This window comes from Bos mutus, chromosome 1 (assembly GCF_027580195.1).
Source record: "Bos mutus isolate GX-2022 chromosome 1, NWIPB_WYAK_1.1, whole genome shotgun sequence".
NCBI classification, from domain to species: Eukaryota; Metazoa; Chordata; class Mammalia; order Artiodactyla; family Bovidae; genus Bos; species Bos mutus.
Window position 1 is genome coordinate 141,928,499 of NC_091617.1, and position 17,459 is coordinate 141,945,957.

At 47.2% G+C, this 17,459-nt stretch overlaps 1 protein-coding gene across 2 annotated transcripts; it reads left to right on the top strand.

The window, feature by feature from the left end:
• The first annotated feature begins 1,516 nt into the window (after positions 1-1,516).
• Positions 1,517-12,975, top strand: NDUFV3 (NADH:ubiquinone oxidoreductase subunit V3). 2 transcript variants are annotated; one of them, XM_014482108.2, is made up of 4 exons: positions 1,517-1,715; positions 3,545-3,665; positions 9,159-10,256; positions 12,390-12,975. In XM_014482108.2, the coding sequence occupies exons 1-4, from the start codon at positions 1,668-1,670 to the stop codon at positions 12,548-12,550; spliced, it is 1,428 nt and encodes a 475-aa protein (XP_014337594.1). In that variant the 5' UTR covers positions 1,517-1,667; the 3' UTR covers positions 12,551-12,975. The 2 variants fall into 2 exon arrangements, with proteins under 2 accessions (XP_014337594.1, XP_005907631.1); XM_005907569.3 differs by lacking the exon at positions 9,159-10,256 and having other exon boundaries at positions 1,557-1,715.
• The last annotated feature ends 4,484 nt before the right edge of the window (positions 12,976-17,459 follow it).

Consider the following 17,459-nt stretch of genomic DNA (forward strand, 5'->3'; position numbering starts at 1 on the left):
AGACGGTTAGATAGTATCACTGACAGTGGACATGCATTTGAGCAAACTTCCAGAGATAGTGAAGGACAGCGAAGCCTGGAGTGCTGCAGTCCATGGGGTCACAAAGAGTCGGACACAACTTAGTCACCGAAAAACAACAAAAAGGAGTCAAAGTAATTAAGGTGAGCTTGATCAATGAAGGCAGGTTAAAAGCAGAACGTTCAGCAAACTGTTCCTTGAGCTACCTTTTTTTGGGGGGGGGGGCACGCCCACAACATGTGGGATCTAAGTTCTCTGACCAAGGATGGAACTTGCTTGCACCCCCTGCATTGGAAGGGCACAGTCCCAACCACTGGACAGCCAAGGAAGTCCCTCCTTTAGCTGCTACTCTGAAAAGCTCAAGAATCTTGTTAGTCACCAGTTTCTGTTAATCCTATGTGGTTGCTTTTTTTTTAACCAAATGGGGCAGGATTTCCTGTTGGACCTGTTTTACCCATTTATCTTGCCACCCGAATGAGTCTCCAGCCTTAGCCAAGTGGAGGGCCTCTTCTGGTGGAGCTGAGGTAGGGGTCCGCTCCTCTTGAACGGGATACTTCCAGTGACCAGGCATGCCGCAGAGACACGTGAAGGCACGATCGACAGGGTGAGAAGGAGGTCAATAACTAACTACCCCTACCCAACTTTAGAGGTTCCCTGGTGGCTCAGAGGTTAAAGTGTCTGCCTGCAATGGGGGAGACCTGTGTTCGATCCCTGGGTCGGGAAGATCCCCTGGAGAAGGAAATGGCAACCCATGGACGGAGGAGCCTCGTGACCTACAGTCCACGGGGGTCGCAAAGAGTCGGACACGACTGAGCGGCTTCACTTTCACCTTTCACCCAGGTTTATGCCTAAGAGGGGAGGGTTGGAAGGGGAGAGTGTTTGCCCCGCAGGCTGCTGCTGCTGCTAAGTCGCTTCAGTCGTGTCCAACTCTGCGCGACCCCACAGACGGCAGCCCACCAGGCTCTGCTGCCGCTGGGATTCTCCAGGCAAGAACACTGGAGTGGGTTGCCATTTCCCTCACCAATGCATGAAAGTGAAAAGTGAAAGTGAAGTCGCTCAGTCGTGTCCGACTCTTAGCGACCCCATGGACTGCAGCCTACCAGGCTCCTCCGTCCATGGGATTTTCCAGGCAAGAGTACTGGAGTGGGTCGCCATTGCCTTCTCCGCCCCGCAGGCTATAAACAGGTAAACTAATGCTTGCATTTCTCGTCCCCTCGGCTCTGGAACTACAGTGCTCACAGGTCAAAGAGTGTCCACGATCCAACTTGATGCTGCCCTGCAGGGTGACCACACCTGTCTGAGGACAGGAAGTGACACCCACAATGACCACTTTAGCGTCCCAGCACCCATCTCGAAGCGCGGTCGCGGTCAGCGGAAATCCTCCGCCAGTGATTGGCGGCTCCTCGGCGGAGCGTGCCCTCGAGCTGCTCCGCGGGGAACCTGGAGGCTGCGGTGATGCGCGCGCAGTTCCTCGGCGTTGGTGCGCGCGCAGCAGCCATTGTCGCACCCCCGCCCCTTCCCTGCCTGTGATTGGCGCCTTCATACGAAGGGGCGGGCCCTCAGGCGGCAGTGCTGGTACCGCGTCGCGTCAGTCTGGTGCGACCTCTGCCCGCCGGGAGGGTCGTCCTGTCTGCGCCCGAGTCACAGCCATGGCGGCCTCGCTTCTGCTGCGGCAAGGACGAGCCGGGGCGCTGAAGGTAAAGAGGGGCCAGACCGGCGGCCGGAAGCTCGCGGAGCGCCGGGAGACCGTGGAGGGCGGGGCAAGGGCTGCGGCCCTGGCGGTCACCTCCAGCCGTCCGGGGATGCCGCTGACTCCGCTTCCGGAGTCGGGGGTTGGGACTGGGGTGGGGGTTCGGGAACCTGGCCAGGGGGCATCAGGAACCAGGCCTGGGAGCGACGAGGGTCCCGGCGACCCCGGCCACCGTCCCCTCTGGACCCCGATCCCCAGGAGCCTCCGGTGTGCGGCCAGGCCACGGACAGGTGTAGAGGCCGCAGGTGTCCCGCGCGGAGCCCTTCCAGAAGCCTTGAGGATAGTGTCACTAACTGTTATTTAACCCTAGAGGAAATGAGGAAACTTTCAAGAACTTGGTTGACCTGGTAACTAGGCAGTCACTAAGAAGCCAGCTTGGGTTACCTCATCTGTGAAATGAAAAGGAGAAAGAACTTTCTCCATCTGGACAAAGCTAAGTCCACTTCACTGTATTTAAAATTAAAAATGACTCTTATGACAAAAGCAATAACTATTGTAATCGTCGCAAAATACAGATAATGGAGGGGGCATCTGTTGTGAGAGAGGCCGCTATTTCCCTTTTCATATCTTGGCCCAGTTCATTTTTCAAGCTTTCGTGTATACGTATACACAGTGTCAGACTATTTTCGGGGACTCCAAAATCACAGCAGATGGTGACTGCAGCTATGAAATTAAAATGCTTACTCCTTGGAAGGAAAGTTGTGACCAACCTAGACAGCATATTAAAAAACAGAGACATTACTTTGTCAACAAAGGTCCGTCTAGTCAAGGCTATGGTTTTTCCAGTAGTCATGTATGGATGTGAGAGTTGGACTATAAAGAAAGCTGAGCGCCGAAGAATTGATGCTTTTGAACTGTGGTGTTGGAGAAGGCTCTTGAGAGTCCCTTGGACTGCAAGGAGATCCAACCAGTCCATTCTAAAGGACATCAGTCCTGGGTGTTCATTGGAAGGACTGATGCTGAAGCTGAAACTCCAATCCTTTGGCCACCTGATGCGAAGAGCTGACTCATTGAAAAAGACCCTGATGCTGGGAAAGATTGAAGGCAGGAGGAGAAGGGGACGACAGAGGATGAGATGGTTGGATGGCATCACTGACTCAATGGACATGGGTTTAGGTAGACTCCAGGAGTTGGTGATGGACAGGGAGCCCTGGCGTGCTGTGGTTCATGGGGTCTCAAAGAGTCAGACATGATTGACCGACTGAAGTGAACTGAACTGATGTCATAACCAGAAAAAGCAAAGGCTCACCTTCATGTGGGTACTGTAGGTGCCTGTGTTCTGTGTCCAGCACATAGTAGGCTTAGTATATACTGAGTGAATGAACACTCTGTGACGTGTTCACTTACAGTATATGGTAGACAGTTTTGAAGCAACTATTTTTCATCTTCAGTAGCATTTTTAATGGCTAGATTGTGCTTCTGCTTTATATTCTAAACACAGGAAAACATTTTATGAAAAGAATAAAGTATTTTGTATATTGAAGGGTAATTGGAGACTACAAAAAATTCTGCTTAGGAGAAAGTCAATTTGGAAGAAATACTCGAATGTTAGTAGTGACTGTCCTTGAACTCAGGTGTTTTTTGCTCGCAGTTTTTTTGTATTTTCCAAACTTTCCATAATATATGTAGATGCTGAAAATTATAATAACCATTAGAAATATGCCATATGAATTCACAGCATTTATATGTCATAATAATACATAGTATTCATGCCGTAATAGAGGTTATAAATGCTGTTACTCTAAAATTTATGTTGTTGTGCCATTCTTTTGTCAGACTGTGCTTCTGGAAGCAGGCGTGTTTCGAGGAGTTGCTCCTGCAGTTTCTCTCTCTGCAGAATCAGGAAAGAATGAAAAGGGATTACCACCGAACCCCAAGAAGCAGAGCCCACCAAAGAGTAAGGTTTTCATGGTCGTCATAAGTGAGAGAGAAGGCAGAGTGAATAAGTCAGCTTCCTAGGCATTAGAAAGAATTTTCTAGCTACATAATTTGATGCTTCATTTTTAAAGAGTGTCTAGATTACAATCAGACAGAAGATGTGTGACTAGTTTTAGACCAAACATGGCAGTAACATCATAGTCTTTGACTGAGTGTGTAGCCCTGAACTGGTTCTCTGTATTTTCTAAACGTCAGACTCCACGGGTAGCAGTGGGATGCAGAGTATGCAGGCTTTGTGGTATTTGATGGCCGTGCTCACGTGCTCCTGTGGGGTGGCTGTGACCCCCAGCCTGTTTTTCCTCCCTGACTGACTTTTTTCCGTGTCTCTGAAAGTCGTCAGTGGTCTCCCAGGCTTTGCTTGGTCATAGCCAGGGACTGCAGGTGTCTTTTTATGACTGTGGAAAGGGAGTTAGGAGTAGGCTCCAATTCCATCAAGACGCCCTTAACGAAGTGTGCTTATCTGCTTGTAGCCCTTTCCGTAGCCATTTTGACTTTACCGCCAGTTTTGACTGTTTCCCCGAATCCAGTGTAGTGCGTGCTCATGGGGGGCAATAGGAAGTGAAGCATTGTTGTTGTTCAGTTACTCACTCGAGTCCGACTCTCTGCGACCCCATGGACTGCAGCATACCAGGCTTCCCTGTCCTCCTCTGTCTCCTGGAGTTTGCTCAAACACCTCCATTGAGTCAGTGATGCCATCCAACCATCTCATCGTCTGCCACCCCCTTCTCCTCCTGCCCTCAGTCTTTCCCAGCATCAGGGTCTTTTCCAGTGAGTCGGCTCTTCACATCAGGTGGCCAAAATACTGGCGCTTCAACTTCAGCATCAGTCCTTCCAATGAATAGTCAGGGTTGATTTCCCTCAGGATTGACTGGCTTGATCCTTGCTATCCAGGGGACTATTTAAGAGGCCCATTGCGTTTAGTCTTAACTGATGAAACCTCAGTTAACTCTTAGTATACATATACAATGTACAGTCTCTTTGTAAATCTTTGACTATGTGGAGTTTAGAATGATAGTTTGAGTTTGTCTTATTTTCATCAAAATATTATTTCCTTAGTTTGAGTGTTTGAAAGTGTGTAGATGCTATTGTCCCCTCTTCATCTGCACACAAAAACACAGGTAGGTTATAAAATATTGGCGTGTTGTTGAGAGAGCCTTCAGCTGCCTTTCACATGCCATCCATCTTGGCTAAGGACACATACCCTCCCTCTGTGTCTGCGTGCTCATCTACTGGAGGCCCAAATTCAACAGGAAGATTGTTGTTTGCTGTCCTGCACCTGCCACGTTTTTAAAGCCCATGTTCTTTTTCAATTTTCATCTACACATTTTAAAATATCCATCTTAAACGTAGGGCTTCCCTGGTGGCTCAGTGGTAAAGAATCGGCCTGCAATGCAGGAGATGCGGGTTTGACTGTGGAGTCAATCCCTGGGTCAGGAAGGCCCCCTGGAGACAGAAATGGCAGCCCACTCCAGCATTCTTGCCTGGGAATCCCATGGACAGAGGAGCCTGGAGGGCCACAGTCCATGGAGCCAGGAGTTGGACGTGACTTAGCGACTACACAGCAACAGTCTTCAACATGAAGCCTCTTTTCCCCACAGATCCCCTTTTGTAGAAATGTGCTTCTGTATGTGAATAGAAATGGAATGCTTCATCTTGTGATGGTTTTGGGTGCGGTTGTGAGAAAGGCATACCGAGCTGGGGGTTGGCCTTGGGCTCATGTAGCTCCTGCCTCTGGCCACGGCAAGCGCTGCAGGCCTCTGAGTCCCTCCGTGCTGAGCAGGGTCAGCGGGCCAGTCTTGCTAGGTCAGTGTGAGACTGATGACCTGTGTGATGTGTGTGTGCGGTCAGGTGGGAAGACAGCTTTTGGAGCTGTGCTGTCTTTAATGCTCTTTACACTTGTATTTCAGAACTTAAAAAGTAATTCCAATCCCTGCATGAAGGAAAAGAAATGCTGCTTCTAAGTCAGCGTGTGCAGTCCTCAGTCTTTCTCCTGAGGTGTCAGGGATCGGTGACTCGAGATACGGAAGGGCCTTGGCCCACCAGAGGCACACGGCTAGGTCGAAGCCTGTACACTGGGCCAGCTTTGGAAACTCGTGCGGGGCTTGCTGCGGTGCTGACGGCATCCTGAGCGCTCAGCCTTGGGGTCACGTCTAGTCCAGGGTCTGTGTCCAGGGTAAACACACCCTGCTCTCTCTCACCTGGGACACCAGCCCTTCGGAGCACAGGCTTCCTTCCTGGGAGACCAGCCAGCATGGTGGACACAGACATCAGAACCTGGGGTCTGCCCGTGGATGCTCCCATGCATAACCACCGGGGTCGCCAGCTTCAATGTTCTGGTAAATTCCATCTCTAGGCTGAATTTGGCAACAACAGTAATAGACCATCAACTGAATAACTTCTGTGTCACCTTTTAAAGAATCTGTTGAGAAGCCAAAGTTAATTCCCTGCTTCAAGTCCCTATTTCAGTCTGAAAAGGGAGGAATCTGGAAGTGGGGATTTGGTATGCTTAATTCTGACCAGCATTGCTGGTGCTGTTTAAGTGCTCCATGTGTTCCTCCTGGTCTTCAGCCCTGTGAATAGGCACTACCAACATCCCCGTGTTATAGATGAGAAAGTGGTGGGGAGAGACTCCTGAGCCACCGAGGGTCACACCGTGTCAGTAGTGGAGCCTGATTTGAGCCCCAGCAGTAAGATCCCCGGTCTATATTTATAAGCAGTATGTTGTCTTGTCTGTGGAAAAAAATCAATTCTTGTGTATTCATTAAAGCCAAAAAAAAAAGCCCTTTACTATTTTCTTTAATAGTAAAAATCATGTGAAAAGAAGTTTTCGTTACCATATAACAAAAAACTGTTTCGCATCCTGTTGCAATGTACCTTTGTTTCTGAAATTAGTTTTGTGACCCACTGACAAGATGTGGAGCGGCTCATCTCGTCTGTGTGGAACACCTGAGTCACCTTCGTTTTCAGTTAGGGTGCTGCGAAAAAGCTGAAAGTCGAGCCCTCCCCTGTTGTTCAATGAGAAAAGATACCGAGGAGATTCAAGTGGAGAGGAGACGCAGAAGCCGTAGGAGAGTGCTGTCTCTGCGCTGTGACTTGTGTCTGTAGACCTTTATTTATTGGGGCTGTGACAGTCTCTGAGGATTAGAACCCGTCCCCAAAAGTCCACCTCTCGTGCTGGGAGGGGTGGCTCTGGGACTGGTCTTATTTTAGGTGCTTTGTGTCTTGCATATTTGTCTTTCAAGGAAAGTCACACTCAAACAAGAACACAGTCAGAGTATGCAGGTATCCGCCTCTAGAAACGCAAGAGGTTCATGAAAACGAGCAGGTAAAGTCATGCTTATGTTCAGAGCGAGCCCACTGTTCTGCACACACGGCTCTGTCTCCAGGCGCCAGGATCCCACACTGCTGAGAGCAGACGTGGTGTCCCCGCCGGCACTGGACAGGGGTCACTGGTGGCAGCTGTAGTCATCGAAGCAGGCTTCCCTCCTAGTCACAGAGGATGCTGGGCCTGCGCTGCAGAGGGTCGGATGAAAGGCAGCTGTGTTACTGTGGTTTAGGCTATTGGCCTGTCTATGGGGTTCTGCCAGTAACTAAGCCTGAATAGAAGATATTTTAAAGCATTCTTATTTAATATGGTAGACTAAAGTTTCCTTTTTCAAACAAAATAAACTATTTCATCTGAGATTTTCTTTTTTGCTTTCAATAGGTGATAAGTCTAATGTTTTAATAACTTACTTACATTAAAAAAAATCTTCATAATAAATTTTGAAAGAGTGAGGTATTATAATTAGTAGCCTATCTAAAATAAGCCTCATTAGAAGTTAATTTTTCACACTTGGAAAATGCATGCTCAGCATAAAAGTGGATCAGTGATAGAGGTGAGCAGGCTAGCAGGGTTTGGAGGCCAGTGTATGTTACACATGCCTTGTCAGAGCCTTTGTGTTGTTTCAGGTATGGTTTAGAAAGACAGAATGAGAGAGTTCGAGTGCATGTGCATGCATTTACCTTGATTTTATGTTTAATGTGATCCTGGGGCTCTGTGCTTGTTCTGTTCCTGCAGTCAGAATGCAGATTCTGGGATGGTGCATGGCTGCAGATTCAGACAGGGCATGGAGGGGTTTAAACTCACCCGTGGCTCTGGCTGTTCAGTTGTATCCTCTTACACTCCCCATTGACTTCTCTCTGGCCCATTTCTGATTATTTCTCAGTTTTCTTTGATCGTTTTCTGTCATTCTGATGTATATATATGCATATACGTATGTATGTGTATATGTGTGTGTATGTGTATATATGTGTGTCTGTGTGTATGTATATATACGTATATATATACTCTGTGTATGTGTGTGTGTGTATATATAGTCCCTGATCTCAGAAAACAATTAAGAGATTTTTTTTGGATACCAGTAAAATGGTAAAGTTAGAAATACATTTTTTTCCACTTTAAAGAAGTGGTATACTTTTTAGTATAAAATAGTCTAGACTTGAAAAATAAATGCATTTAGAGTTTGCTCATCTGTGACATATTTTTTTTAATTTTGCTTTAGACTTGAAAAGTAATTTTAATTTGTAAAAACTTGTTCTGTATTTTTCTTCTTATCTGTATGGTTAAAAAAGATTTATCACCAGAGACAATTGAGTGAAAATAGAACTAATGAATGTTCTGTGGGGTTTCGTTTTCTCTCCTAGCTGACTCTACAACATCTAAGACTTACAGTACCACTTACTGTAACAGTTTAAGACTCACTGTTTCTAATGACACATCTGACACTAAGTTATTTTAGACTTTTTTGGTCTTGAAACAGTTTTGCTTGGCAGAAGAAACCCCTGAAGCACGTGATTTTGTAGGATTCTTGTTCCTCTCAGGGCACCTTCGTTTGACTTTGGGGATCCCCTGCCTCCCATCCCCCACTCTTAAACTCATGCATGTGCTTCCCCAGACCCAAACCAGACTCTCTTCTCTACTTTTGCTTTGTTCTTTTGTTTAAAAGGTCAAGTTCATGCAATATGGGTCATTTTTAAAATATTTGAGAGGCATCAATGTCTTTAGGGATTTGAGAAATCAGGCATTTCTAAAACTTCATCATCTGAAAATATCTTTATAATTTATCTTAAATTGAGATGAAATAGTAGTTTAAAAAATAATTATTATCAGGAAGCTCTCACTGTGAAAAATGGAGATAAGATTGTTACTACTTCTATTGTTTAAAAAAATCCCATCTTAAAAAAATCTTCAGCTATCAAGAAAGACATCTGCGATTTTTTTTTTAATTGTTCTTCTGTGTGGCTTGGCTTTCCCTTAAAAGTAGGTTTCCATGGAGCAGTTCATAAGATGATGATGTTGAAGATACTGTCAGTAACAAGGTGATATGTAATGAAATGTCTGTGACCTTGATGAATTCACACTGTTTTACTCAATATTAAAAATAATATTCCTCTTTATGCCATTTCCTAGATGTAGTGGAACCAAAGGAGAGGGGCCAGCAGCTCGCCCCCCCAACAGCAGATGCGGTGTCCAAAACCTTATCTGCACCCACTTCCTCCCCATCAGTTGTGAGCCAAAGCAGGACGCTAGCGAGCCCTAACCCCGATGCCAGTGTGCTGCACACAGACCAAGGGCTTCCGAAGCTTTTGTCAAGAAAGACTTTGGTAGAGTTTCCTCAGAAAGTCGTGTCTCCATTCAGAAAACAGGGTTCAGATTCAGAAGCAGCCCAGTGGGGCAGGAGAGGGACGGATGATTCTTCTTCATCTTCATCTTCATCCAGCTCCTCCGATTCAGAGTCTGACGAGGAGGGCGACCGCTCAGGAGCAGGTCCTCAGGTGAAGAGCAAACGCAGGGTAGGGTCTCCCGTAGCAGAGGCCTCACGTTCCTCTGCAGATAGAACCTCCAAAACTGAGATATCAGCCAAAGAAAAGACAGTGTCGCAGCAGCCACACCTGGACCTCACCCCTGCAGGGAGGCCCCGCAAGGCAGAGAAAAAAGGGGCCTCCAGTCAGCACCTGGAGGACAGAAAGGGCACCAAACCCAAAACCGCAGTGCCCAAGTCACAAGCCACGGAGGAGTCTATGAAGCAAAATGTAAAGGAGAAACAATCGCAGAAGATACCTAGATCAAACAAAATAGACAAAGAAAGCCAAAAGCCACTTGAAGTTAAAAAAGTCTTGTCTGACCGTACACCGTGGGGATTGTCCACACATCCTGCTGGCGGTCCGGCGCCCACCCCATCAACAGGAACCAGAGCCGGGGGGCAGCCTCCAGCCCCTCCTCCTGAGGCCAGAGGGAGCCTTTTGGAGAAACAAGTACCAGAAGCAGATGGGGAGCTGGCTCTTCCCCTGTTCAAAACAGAAAAATTGGAAAAGCAGGCAGCAGAAGGAATCTTAAAGGCTGAGGAAGAGATTTTGGAAGATCAGCTACCCATGCAAAATTTGAAGCCAGCCCCTGTTCAGAATAAAGATGTTCTGGACGAAAAGCCCGCAGTCCTGAAGCTTGAGGAAAAGGGTGGGATCGTGGAGGACCCGGCCGCTCAAGTGGAAGGCCAGGACCACGCACAGGGTACACCTTGCCTTGGGGTTCAGCGCTCTTTCTGTCCTTTGGGTGGGGAGGTCAGGCTCTGAAGAACGGTGCGATGAAAAGAAGTGTCGAGCTCCATCAGGTTCCCCAGTAGGCCTGTGGCCTGTAGCACCTTCTCAGATAAGCTGGGGGGTGTATGTTAATTATGGGTAGAAATTCCTGAAACATTTCAGATTTATTTCACAATGAGAAAGTTTGCCCTTGGCGCTTCTGAGTGTTTCTTAACCGGTAGAACAGGCAGTTGAACATCTTCATTCTTAACTTTGGAGGGTGTTGAACCTGCAGGACACCTCATTGAGTGAGGCGTGGTGGGAGGGTTCTGTTAAACTTCCCAGGTGAGCTGAACAGGCCTTTGTGTTTAACATCTTTATGCCTAAGGGAAAAAAAAGCTCACTTTAGGGATTGAAGCTGGACCTTAAGGCAGCCCTGAACTACCAGAGTCTAGTTTACCCTGGACGTGTCCTCTGATACACCTGGAGAGCACAGCAGGCTGCTTTGTTTTTCTGTACTGAGTTTTTATGAAGGGCTTTTTTGCTCCCCTCAATTTTTAAGGGAAACTGTTTATTCCTCTTATTTTACCACTTTCTTATGCATCGAACTTCATAAAATGCAGTGTGCTTTAGGGGGACCACAGCAAAATGGGAAAGCAGGTGTCCAGTCTCAGGATCTGGCTCTTGAAATGCACCCATCGCTAACAGAGCCCGCTTCTTCCTGTTTGTCAGGCTAGTGTACGTTACCTGTAACTGTTGTGTCGCCTCACTCTGTTACACTATTGTGTGTTTCTTCCTCCCCTTCCTCCCTCTTTCATGAACACACGAAGCTGCAACCAGCGCCTGCCAGCCTCCTCCTGACCCCAAAACTGCTTTCCTGCTGCTGCTGTAGTCACTCTGCTCTAGACTTGCCAAACCTTCAGGGTAACACAGAATTGGGAGTTTTCAGATTGCAGATCTTTTTGAAAACAATTTGACTAATTTTTGATGATTGTGTTATTTTTCCAACATTCTCTTTGCCCTTTGGAGGCTGAAGACGCTGCCCGGAGTGCAGCTGACTTTCAGGGCAGTGTCTGCAGGGGGTGAGCTGTAGCTCACCCAACCCAGCCACCGGGCTCCTGTCCTGCCGGGGGGTTCGATTCCCTTTGTCAGCCCCCCACACACACACACACGGACTGTGAGGACTCATCTGCCTGAGCTGTCCCCACGAGAAGAGACGGGAAAGAGATCAGTTCTCTAAATAAGACATCGTTTGTTTTAACACGACTAAGAAAATGAAAAACATTTTGGTATGAAAATGAGAACTTTGGTGTGAATTCAAATAGTGGGAAACTGCAGTTACTCTTGCAGCATGAGTAGCAGTGAACGGCGTCTGGAGGACAGTAGTTTCAGGCCCGTGAGACCCCGTCCAGCGTCAGCCATCACCCATACCCGCTCCCTAGTGCCATCCTCATGTCTCAGGGCACATCACAGGGAAGTAGGGTGTCTTTTGCTTCATCCACACACATGGTATTAAGATCAGCAATTGTGTAGGTGTGTGGGTTCTAATTCTTCTTTCTTCCACATAGAGAAGGCTAAGTACTTTTTAGTCTGAATCTAAAGTTTACCAACAACTTCTTTTTGAAGAAGTTAAACAACAACAGTTCCACATCTCATTTCCAGTTCCCCTTAACTGTGTTATCATTAAAAACAATGGACTTTATCTGATTTTCTTGTATTTGGAGACTTAGAAGTCTCACTTAGTTGCCACTTAAAATTTTTTCTTCTGTGAATGTTTTATTGCTGTTAGATTTTAATGGATCTGCTTTTTTCCTGCATCTTTAAATGACCTGCACATCCTTCCATAACTTCATGGCATTTTCAAAATTCTGAGAAGTCCAGGGTCTACACAAAGATGGAAAAGCATTATAAAAGCTATTCCACCTCCTACATGCTTAGTGTAAATTTTCATCGAGTTTCTTTCTTTTGCTTTTGAAGATACTGTCGCTTTCTGGGCTTTTCTAAGTAGACAGTGTATTTATTACATGTGGGATTTATGAAGAATGCTTGGTGTGTGAGAGAGAGAGAGAGAGAGCTGACCCATTCAGAAGCTCCCCACTTACACCGTGTTGTGTTTTCCCCGCAGAGCCTGTGTCGGCCGCTCCCACAGAGCCGTTTGACAACACCACCTACAAGAACCTTCAGCATCATGACTACAGCACATACACCTTCTTAGACCTAAACCTGGACCTCTCCAAGTTCAGGATGCCCCAGCCCTCTTCAGGACGGGAGTCCCCCCGCCACTGAGAGCCCAGTTTAAAGATTACCCTTGCTGTGTCTGTCTGCATTCTTGCCTGCAGTCCTCTCGGCGGTCACAAGACCCAGCGTGTAGAATCCTAGCGAGTAGTGAATTAGCAGCACTCCTCTGATGGTTCAGTCTCCATGTGTTTAGAGACATCTGCTGCGGGGATTTCTCTCTAACGATAGAGTACGGCTCAGTGGACAGATCCGCGCAATTAGAGAATCGGAGGTGCCTTCCGTCTGTGTGGTTCCACTGTGCTGAGCCCCGGTCAGCTTGGTGTTCTCTGGTTCACCAGTGTGGAGTCGATGAGTGTAGCGGGCCTTCTGATAAGACCTAGTTCTTGATGAATCAGATATAGGAGTTGTCTACATTGTAACTAACTACTGCACTGCAGAGAAATTATAATAAATTATGGCATTTTATGATCAGACGGATCTGAATTCTTTTGTTCCGTTGGATTAGGTATGTGATGTAGACTTGGGGAGTTGCAGAGCGGTGGGATTACAGACAGGCGAAAGTGGTACACGAGGTCCAGCAGCTTTGTTCCGGGTGGCCCGGCAAAATAAGCTTATTTATCCACGGGGGGTTTCTGGGATGGCCCGGTGATTTCCCATCCCTCAGGGTAACGTTACCCAGGCCAGGGGGCGTGCAAGTGGGAGCAGGCTCTGTGTGTCCCTTGGTGTCTGTCCCTCTGTGTGTCCCCAGGCCCCGTGGGGACTCTGAGAAGTAACAGATCCAGCTGAGATCGTTGCTGAGAAAAGAGGCTGTGTCTGCCTGCCTGGGCCATGCGTCCCCCTGCAGCAGAACGCCTGTCCCCACACCGGGACGTTTCCTGGTTTGCCTGTTCTCATCCTTCCTTGCTTGCTTCTGTGCCCAAGCTTGTGGCCTTAGTTCATTTCAGTTCTGGTTCTTGGCCTCTAGTCAGTTTACAACAAATAGTACAGTGTGTTATAACTTCTGACTCACATTTCTATAATCCTGCTTTTCTTAAAATGAGTCCAAGTAAGGATACCGAGACTGAAAACATGGGGTTGAAAAGCTAGTATTGTGATGATCCGTCTCAGATTTCATTACCGCCCCGGAGGCTTAGCGACTCAACAAAGTTCTCTAATCACATTTTTCATTATAAGAGTACTAAGACCCATTACCAAAAGAAAGCAAATGGAACGTAGATTACCTGAAATCTCTGCTCACCTGACCATGGTTAACACAGAACAGGTTTCCCAGTGCTGCGACCACATGATGTACATACAGCTTTCTATCCTGGGTGGTTTTGTTTTTTTTTCATTTAACAGCTTCTTACACTGTGGCCCGTGGAGCTCCTGTGATGTGTGGAGGCGTGTGAAGGGCCGGGGTCTCTGATGCCAGAGTGCACTTCCCTGGGCTGTTAGTACCACAGAGAGTTGTGAAAGGTTGCTGCTGAGCCATGAAAGACACTGGGATTCTTGGCCTCCAGAGGAGAGAAATTCAATCCGGGACCAGTGACGAGGCTTGATGGCTCAGCGTTTTTGTGTAATAAAGTTTTATTAAAATATAAAAGAGATATAGAGAAAGCTTCTGACATAGACATCAGAAGGGGCAGAAAGAGTGCCCTCCTGCTGGTTTTCAGCAAGAAGCTATATACCTATCAGCAGGCTGCTGATTGGAGAAAGGAAATGACTCAAAACTCGGAGTGGCACCAGGCCCCTCACCCACAACCTGCATTTCGAGATAACACTGGTACAAGGTGAGTCATCCCAGGCCATAAAACAATTGACGTGAATCTTGAAGAAAGGCAAATTTCCAAGCAAGTACATAGTCTCATTAATACAGCCTAAGAACATTTCCATGAGTAAAACATACTGGTTTGTTGAGCCATTGTCGGTTCTGAGTCTTAGGTTCTGAAGAAAGACAGTCTAAGGTAAATACAGAGTTCATTAACATAACTTAAGAAAAACATTTCCATAAGAAAAATGCACTGGTTAGCTCAAAGTTTGAGAAAAGTTCTGGTGGAACCGGTTGTCATCATGGCAATAGAATTTTAAAAGAAACCTTTTAACTTTGTATACAGAAGGAAAAAAAGTCTGACACTTGCAGTCTATTTCCTGCCCTTGGGGATGCATAGCCTTCCCTCCTGTTACCCTCTCAGTTGTAGTTCTGTTTGCATCAAAACAAGTCGATATATTTCAATCTGCATAATGTTTCCCCCTGGCTCTAACCCTCTGGAAAGTCTCAGGAGCCACGATAAATAGCACCAGGCACAGCTCTGCATTCGGACCCCAGAACCTCCATCCGGGCGCTATGGCCACAGCTACCCACCGAGCGCAGCTCTCTGAGTTTGTGTAATTTCCCATGTTCTCTTTTTAAAAAGAGTGCTGCCAGAACGTCTGTGTGCATGTAACTCACTTTGTATTTTCTGTTTTCTGAAGAGGAATTTCCAGAAACTGAGCTAATGAATCACAAGTGATTCACGAACATGTGTATTGCTTTCATTTCTGTGAGATTTTTAAGTTGGCTTAATACGTTTGAGTTCAACAAGGTTTACCTCTTTTTTGTGGTTTTCGTGTCATGTCGCCTGAACACTGGCATCTTCCTGGACGCTGGTTCTCTTAAACCTGTTAGGACACACACCCCGGGACTGCGGGAGCCTGTACAGAGTCCTTCTCACTGTGGGTTCAGGCTCTGATGCTCACTGGCAGCTGGTTAATAACAGAAACCCAGCAGATTGTCGTGTGGCTTTCCTGATCCTGCTTCCAAGCGTGGGCTCTGTTTCGATGGTTTCTGTTCTCCAACCCAAGGTTGTTGGGAGTGGCTAGCCCCCAGCGCTGTCTGACCATGGTCCTGTACCTTGGGTGTAGAATGCAGTCAAAGGCTTGTAAAATGACTGCTAACACGGCAGTGCACTACAGCCTGCAGGAAGGCTTTGTGAGGTAGAAAGCACGCAAACCAAATCGCTCTTAAACCTTATGAGGAGCACGCGAAGAGTTTTTCCATAAATGGGCCAGATAGTAAATATTTTCGACTTTGCCACGTACCATCAGTGTGGCTGTCATTTTTCTTCAACTCTTTGAAGATGTTAAAAAACAAACCATTCTTGGTGTGGGCCTTACAAAAAGAGGCAGAGAGCGGATTTGTCTGAGAGCCACAGTTTTAAGTTTTAACACCCCAGTGTTATGGGGCAGCCACAGGCCATTTAATTCAGTGAAGGGTGGGCTAAACTAGTTTGCTTCGGGTGCTTGGCACCCGGTTCTTCTGCCTTCTCCCTTGCCTCCTTCCCTCTGCCCTCCTGTGGGCTTTCTTCTAGAAGGGATCTGAAACAAAGACCAAGAGGTAAAACATTTAACAGCCAAAGTGACACTCCTTTGGGAGTAACTTCCACGCTGGGAGTCTGACGTCCAAGAACAAGGTGCCAGCTGATCCAGTGCCTGGGGAGAGCCACCCTTCTGGCTTGCACACAAGCTCCCTTGTCCTGTGTCCTCTCGTGGCAGAGAGTTGGAGAGCAAGCTTCCTGGTATCTCTTTACAGAAGGACTCTAATCCCCTCTTGGGAGCACCACCCTCATGGCCCCTCTAACCCTAATTCCTTCCCAGAAGGCCCCACCTCCAGATACCTCCACATGGGGTCAGGGCTTCAACATATGAACTTGGGGATACAGACATCCAGTCCATATAACAGGTTCTGTCCTGCAGGAGAAGAAATGAGATACCTGGTTTTACTCTAAAAAAAAATAGAAAAACTGGTAATGTGTTTGAAATATTCTGACAAAAATTAGGGGAAGAGCTGAGCTGCAGAGATGAGAAAGAACAGGAAAATGTTGATTGCTGAGGCTGGATGATGGGTACCGACAAGTTCACTGTTCTGTTCTCCACAATTTAAGTCCCTGGGAACTTTCACTTTTACAAATCCTACTAGTTACGTGGATAGTAAAATTGAAAAGGGAGACATTGAGGCAGAGAAGAGACAGGTCACGGCAGAGCCTCCAGGCAGAGGGGTGGTGTCCTGCTCTCCAGCCCAGCGCCTCTCAGTGGGATGGCCAGGTGACTCTGGGAGACCTTGATGACCACAACCAGCTGGCACCCTGAAGGACCCAGTCCAGTGGTTTGTGAACGCAGCTATCTGTAGTCTGCAGTGTACACTCATAAATAACCCAGTCCCCTAAGTGTGGGTGAGTGCATGTTTTCTTCAGGCTTAGAAGCGTTAGGAAGCATGTTGTGGACTTCCCTGGTGGTCCGGTGATTAGGACTCTGCACTCCTAGTGCAGAGGGCATGGGTTCCTTCCGTGCTCAGCGACCTGAGATCTCGTACGCCACAGGGTGTGGCCCCCTCCCCCAGAAAAAAAACCCAAATTAATAAACTTCATGATTTTTTTTAAAAAAAGAAGCAAGTTGCTGTGATAGTAATCACACGTCTCTCTTGTTTTATCTGCGTTTTCCATTACTTGACACAATTCTTCACTTTGAGGAAATTTTCCTGCAATATATCTCTAAATGGGGCTTCCCAGGTGGCTCAGTAGTAAAGAATCCACCTGTCAATGCAGAAGACATGGGTTCGATCCCTGGGTCAGGAAGATCCCCTGGAGTAGGTCATGGCAACCCACTCCAGTATTCTTGCCTGGAGAATCCCAAGGACAGAGGAACCCTGAGGGCTACAGTCCATGAGGTCACAAAAAGTCGGACATGACTGAGTGACCACACACATCTCTCTAACACGTTTCCTTTTCTATTTCTTTTCTATGCATCTGGACCTCTAACCTTCAGTGATACCGTGTCATTTCTGCCCACCTACACCATCTTCCAGCTCCTTTCTTCTGAGCGTGCGTCACCATGTTGCTTGGTGGGAGAAGAACAAGGCAGAGGCAGTGAAATCCGGCCACTTGGAGACCCAGTGAGCTCACTATGACCCAGGACTGGGGAGTGTGGTGGGGGCTGGGCTGAC